This window comes from Mastomys coucha, chromosome X (assembly GCF_008632895.1).
Source record: "Mastomys coucha isolate ucsf_1 chromosome X, UCSF_Mcou_1, whole genome shotgun sequence".
In the NCBI taxonomy this organism is placed as follows: Eukaryota; Metazoa; Chordata; class Mammalia; order Rodentia; family Muridae; genus Mastomys; species Mastomys coucha.
In genome coordinates this window covers 2,363,004-2,369,127 of record NC_045030.1, presented here as the reverse complement: position 1 = coordinate 2,369,127, position 6,124 = coordinate 2,363,004, and the positions used below count along the sequence as shown (strand labels likewise).

Below are 6,124 nucleotides of genomic sequence, written 5' to 3'. Positions count from 1 at the left end.
CACACACACACACACACACACACACACACACACACAGCTCACATTCTCAGACTCTGGCTCTAAATCTCTCCCCCTCTCTACATCATTTCTGTCTTCCTTTTTTGTCTCCATCTGTGCCCTAGGCCTTTGTCATTTCTAGGTTTTTCCTCACCTTCTGTCCATCTCTGCTTCATATTGTCTCTTTTACCTCTCCATGTTTATAACATTTCAGGCTCTCTGAATTTCGCTCTCTCTCTCCTTTCCCCCCTTCCTCCCTCCCAGGTGTCATCCCTCTGCCTCCTTCCACTTCTCCATCTCTGCCTCCTCACTTCTATCTCTTTCTGTATATCTCTGTCCCTGCTGCTTTCTGTCCTTTACTTAACCATCCTTGTTTGCCATCTTATCCCAATCCTCTGGGACTCACAGGGGAGTCCACTCTGGGTGACACCTCAGTTTCCCGCCTCTAATAGTATGGCGGGCAAGAAGTTGAGGCACTGTCCCTGTGTGCATCCCCTACCCTGCCCCCTAGCCCCAAGACAGCCTGTTACTGCGGCACCAACAGCCACAGTCGCCTCCATCTGATAAGACTTATCTGCTGCCCCAGAGCAGGCCAGAGCTGGCGTAAGCCCCAGGCACAAGACTAAGCACAAAGAAGTGTATGTACCCTTACTCCACTAGTCCTGGCCTAGTACCCGAGACTGGTTCATAGAGGTGGCCCGCAGCCTCTGGTTGAAATGCTCCCAAAACTCTGAGCCTCATTCTTCTCACCTGCAAAATGGGTACAGCTATATCCACCTTTCTCCCAGCATTCAGGAGGGCTCACACATATACAGGTCCAACCCACACATCACCTGGTACACAGTAGGGGCTTTCCTCACTGAAAAACCTAGTAGAGTATGAGACTTATATCTTGACTAAGAGCTCATATGACTTGACTGGACACTGGACTCCACAGAAGCCAAAGGCAAGGGGGATCCAACAACCTACAGGATAGACAGGAAGGGCGGAGTGACGACTAGTGTCTAAGAGGTCCTCCACAAGGAGGCGGCACACCCCCTCCCCTACACTGCCCCACCCACTGGGGCACCAGCCACTCCCTGGGGAGGAAAGAGGAGGGAGAAGGTGAGTGGGAGGGAGGGAGGGCGGGCTGGCAGGAGGGAGAGAAGAAGGGAGCCTCAAAGGCCAAGGCCAGTGAGGATCACACTGAACTCACCACAGCACTAAGGTGGCTGAACCCTCTGCATCAACAAGCCCAGGTCAGTCTCGAGTCCCAAAAACTTCTAGCAAGGCAACAGCCAGCCTGCTACCCAAGCCTGCTCCAGGCTTTCTGACCCATAGCTTGCCCCTAAAACGTGGGTCGTCCCACCCCCATTCTTCCACAGCTCCCCACACTTCTGTTTCAACCTCCATCTCTCCTCGCCAAAGCTTCTATCTGCCTCAACTTCTTCCCATTCTCCTATTCCTTCTAAGATATTTATGTCCTCTGACCCCTTACCTCTCTCTTCATCCTTCCAGGCCTACCTTCTCTATATACCACCGGCCAGAAATCCTATGCCTTCATTCCCCCACACTCCTATCTCATCTCAAATCGGAATTTTTACTAAGTGAAACTTATCTCCGCCTCTGTTCTCCCAAAAAAAGAAGAAAAAAAAACCACCTCATTTTGGCTTCCTCAAGACTCGTATTTCTGTTCCCAAGTGAATACCTCTGTTTCTACTTCATTCTTTCTGGCTCACCACACCTGTCTCTAATGTGTCAAACCCTAACTTTAAGCCCCATCCCCATCATGGCCTGTCAGACCTCATGCTTGTTCCCTGTGTCTTCTCTTTGACCTCCCCAAACTGTCCCCTTCCCCCTACCTGTTGGCCAAAACGTGTTCTCCTTACTTTAGATGCTAAGTTTCCTCCCCACAACTCTTCTGTCACAATGCCCCACATGTCTGCAGCCCTAGGGCTGATTGCCCACTGGACCCCATTCTTTCCACACTTTCTCCACCCCATCTCTTGGCTTGACTTCTCCACTCTTCCTGTGTCCCCAGAATTTGTCTCTAGATAACAGCCACGGTCCTGTCTGTCCAGGTCCATCTCGCTCCTAAACCCAATCGCTACCAGAAAAAAAAAAAATACAAAACTTCTCTCTCAAATTTTACCATGACTCCCAGAACCTACTTCTAACCTTTAAACTGCGTCTTGAACTTGGCAGCTGACTGTCAAACTTCACCTCTGGTTTCCTAAATTCATCTGTTTTCCTAATTCATTTCTGACCTTCGAAGCTTGGCTCTACTTCTTAAACCCAATTTTTCCCTTCCCATATACGCAAACTTCTCACCCTCAAACTCTACCTCTAAGTGCCGCAGGTCCTGCCTCTGCTCCTTTGGCCTCCATGGAGCCTTGCTGAGGGCTGGGTAGGGCAGTTACCTGGGGTGAGGGGCTGGGCCGGGAGAGTAGGTGCAGCTGCTGTGCCTCCTGGTTAGAGCAGTACTTTCTCTACTGAGGCAGCTGATAAGGAGTTCTCACATCCCCCAGCCTGGAGATAAACTTTATCTCTGTCGGGAGGGTGATAAGTGAGGTGGGGGGGTGGGCCCTTGATTCAGGAGGGGTGGGCAGCTCTGCACCCACCAAAGGTGAGAAGTCCAGGCCATGAGGCCCGAGGCTGAATCTGAGGGTGGGTGAGGGGATGAGGAATTGGTGACAGGAAGCCAACCTGAGACAGAGTAAGACACAGAGAGAAGAAGAGGCACAAAAAGAGAACTGGGAGCAGGAGATAGAGACACTGAGAGAGAAAGCAAGAGGCATAAAACATGTGGAGATAAAACAGTCTGAGGGGGGAGAAAGAAAAGAAGAGGAAGAAAGAAAGGAGGAAAGGAAGAAAAAGAAAGAAAACAGTGATCACATGAGGAGGAGGAGAGTCATGGGCAGAAAATGAGACAGAGGCAGAGACAGAAAAGCAAGAAGGAAAAATAGACAGAGGGAGAATGAATCATGGAAAAAGAGACAAAGAATTTGAGAGAGAGGAAAGAGGGGAAAGGTGAACTGAGAGTCGAGAGGAAGAGCAGCCACTGTCCAAATAGGTGGGGATTCTGAGCTCAAGGAGGTGATGGTGGACACAATCAGGAGCTGTCTTATCCCCAGCATAGTCCCCAAGCCTGGGCCCAGCGCTTTCCCATCTACCCATGGGTAGAGAAGATGGTATTCTCCTCCCACCCCTCCCTACAAATAGAGCCATGAGCCCATCAAGGCAGAGGCATGACTTTTGACTCCTTTTCCCTGCAGCCAAGCTGTGTGCAGTAAGGCACATTGAGGGATATAGGAATAGTAAGAATTCATGTCTCAGAAAAAGAAATAGGAGGAAAAGGCACTGGGAGGCACAGAGAGATACAGACTTGGAAAGATTGAGAGACATTCAGGAATACATAGTCTAGGAGAAAGCAAGAGAAACAGAAACACAGAAGGCAAGCTGAGAAAGACACAAAGAGACACAAATATGAATAAAGATGGAAAGATATTAGAGAAAGATAGACATGGATAGCCAAAGAAGGCGGTGGGGACATACACACACAAATTCATAAACGCACAGGAAAAGAAGGCAAGATATACCCTAGAAGTCTAGAGAGAGGGCTCTGAGGATAAATTACTTGCTAAATAAGGACCTGATATCCAAAACCCATACTGACATGGTAGGATGTATATCTGTGGTTTTAGCACAGTTTGGGGGGAAACGGGAGGTAGAGGAGATTTGCTGGAAGCTCACAGACCTATTGTGGTACACACAGTGGAAAAAAATGAGACCCTCTTTAAAAAGGAAGTGGATGGTGAGGACCAACACCCATGTTTGTCCTCCGACCTCCAGATAGATAGATGGATGGATGATAGATAGATAGATAGATAGATAGATAGATAGATAGATAGGTAGGTAGATAGATAGATAGACTGTATAAGCACACAAAGATAAAATCCTTGTTTTCAAAGGTAAATTCTAGAAGCATAGTAAGGTAGGAAAAACACAGAAACATAGTCAGTCATCCCTGAAAGGAAACAGGGAGGGAGAGACCCAGGGAGACAGAGAGCTAAAGAAACAGCCATGCTGTATAGACAGAGGGAAAAGATCAGCGCTCAGCTCTTCAGGTATCACCTCCAATAGAGCAGATGGGGAAACTGAGGTCTGGGAGTGGTAAGACTTGAAGGTTCCTGAAAACAGACCCTTCTCCCCACCCACCTATCACTCTTCTCAGAGGAAGCCAGTAGCTTTGGGGTGATTTCAAAAGTTGGGCGGGGATGGCAGAGATAAGCAGTGTGGGGGCAGGAGTACTGACCCCCCATAGAATAGGGAGGAACTAATGGGGCCCTCGGTCTGCAGACACAAGTGAAGTGGGGGAGGGGATAAAGCCGGAAACCACGGGGTTTCTGAGAAAGTCAGATGGCAAGATACAATAGATAGGGATGAAGTTGGGGAACACAGGAGGGTGAACCCCAAGCTCCTAAGGGAGCTGTCAAGGGGTCTAAGGGATCTTCTTGGTCCTGCATTCTGCCTGTGCAGAAGGAGAGAAAGGAAGGGGAAGAGAGAATAAAAAGGGGAAATAGAGGAGGAGGCCTTGAAGAATGGGAGAAAGAGAAACGAAGGCTCTCTGGAGGAGGAGAAAGAGGAAGGCTAGAAGGAAAGTAAAGGAGGAAGGAAAGAGGAGACACAGAAAGAGGAAGAGAAATTGGTACATGAAAAGGAGGGACAGGAGGAAAGAGGGAAGGGACAAACAGAGAGGAAGGGGATACAAGACAGTGAAAAGAGGAAAGGAGGAAGGAAAAAGAGGATGGAGAAGGAAGACATGGAGATGAGGGAGATGGGAGGAAGGAGAGGAGAGGAAGGAGAGGGACTCTGGGGGCAGCAAGCTAAGGGAGTGGTAGAGGGTAGAGGAAAGACAGACAAGTGGGGCAAGCAGGAGGATGGGGAAGAGATCAGGGGAAGATGGAGAGAAAAGGACGATGGAGGGAGACCCAAGAGAGATGACAGCCTAGGGAGCGAGGAAAGGGATAGAGGAGGAAGAGAATTTGAGTGCCCAAAAGGAGACACACAGAGTCTCAGTGACAGACTCAGAGGAAGAGAAAGAAAGGAGAGAAGAGAGGATTTCTGTGTCTTACAATCCTTCCTGTCCTCACAGGTTCAACCCCAGTGTCCCCATGGATTTTCCTGGCCTAGGGGCCCTGGGGACCTCAGAGCCCTTGCCCCAGTTTGTGGATTCTGCCCTGGTGTCCTCAACATCAGATTCAGCGGGTTTCTTTTCCTCTGGGCCTGAGGGTTTGGATGCAGCATCTTCTTCCACTTCCCCAAGTGCAAATACGGCCGCAGCCACAGCACTGGCCTACTACAGAGAAGCTGAGGCCTACAGACACTCCCCAGGTAACTGCTGGGTGGCTGCCTTGGCACTGGCTGGAAGTTGTCAGGATTGCCATAGAGATGGTTAGCTAGTTCACAGTTCTATGAGGAGGTCATCTTGGAAAGAGTGAGAAGCTCTGGATGGGTGTACTGCCCCATTTGCCCTGGGAATACCAGTCCTCTCTTCTGTCCACCATACTGGAGTAAGCACAGGCTGGAAGTGTGTACGAAGCTGCCTTATTTGTCAGTTGACCTGTAGCTTCCCAGTCTCAATGGATCAAAAAGGGATGGAGGGAATTGTCCTTGCTATAGTGACCAGAGGGACATAGAACTCAGGAGTTACCTAGTAGCAAGAGACTATTGTCAGAAGACCAGAAAGCTAGCCACCATGTTGGGACTGATGAACACCATTTCACTGTAAAAGTAGGACTACCTAAGGTTTATTGCTGTTCTTTCCTTTTCTTCTCTACCCCTCCAACAGTCTTTCAGGTGTATCCATTACTCAACAGTATGGAGGGAATCCCAGGGGGCTCACCTTATGCTAGCTGGGCCTATGGCAAGACGGCACTCTACCCTACCTCAACTGTGTGCCCCAGCCACGAGGATGCCCCTTCCCAGGCCCTGGAAGATCCAGAAGGGAAGAGCAACAACACATTCTTGGAAACCTTGAAGACGGAGAGGCTGAGTCCAGACCTCCTGACCCTGGGAACTGCAATGCCTGCATCGCTCCCTGTTACCAGCGGTGCTTATGGGGGAGCTGACTTTCCCAGTCCTTTCT

The 6,124-nt window shown here is 49.6% G+C and overlaps 1 protein-coding gene and 1 long non-coding RNA gene across 3 annotated transcripts in view; one reads left to right on the top strand and one right to left on the bottom strand.

Moving 5' to 3' along the window:
* Positions 1-2,521, bottom strand: part of LOC116068115 — a 7,053-nt gene extending 4,532 nt beyond the window's left edge. The window contains exon 1 of one of the 2 annotated variants that reach the window (XR_004109445.1): positions 2,321-2,521. This is a non-coding gene — a long non-coding RNA (uncharacterized LOC116068115). The remainder of the gene's footprint in view (positions 1-2,320) is intronic. The other variant, XR_004109459.1, reaches the window with a different exon arrangement.
* Positions 1,123-6,124, top strand: part of Gata1 (GATA binding protein 1) — a 7,912-nt gene continuing 2,910 nt past the window's right edge. The window contains 4 exon segments of the mRNA XM_031337223.1: positions 1,123-1,235; positions 5,132-5,370; positions 5,828-6,121; position 6,124. The exon segment at position 6,124 is cut by the window's right edge and continues 157 nt beyond it. Coding sequence (XP_031193083.1) covers positions 5,151-5,370; positions 5,828-6,121; position 6,124 — 515 coding nt within the window. The 5' untranslated portion in view covers positions 1,123-1,235; positions 5,132-5,150.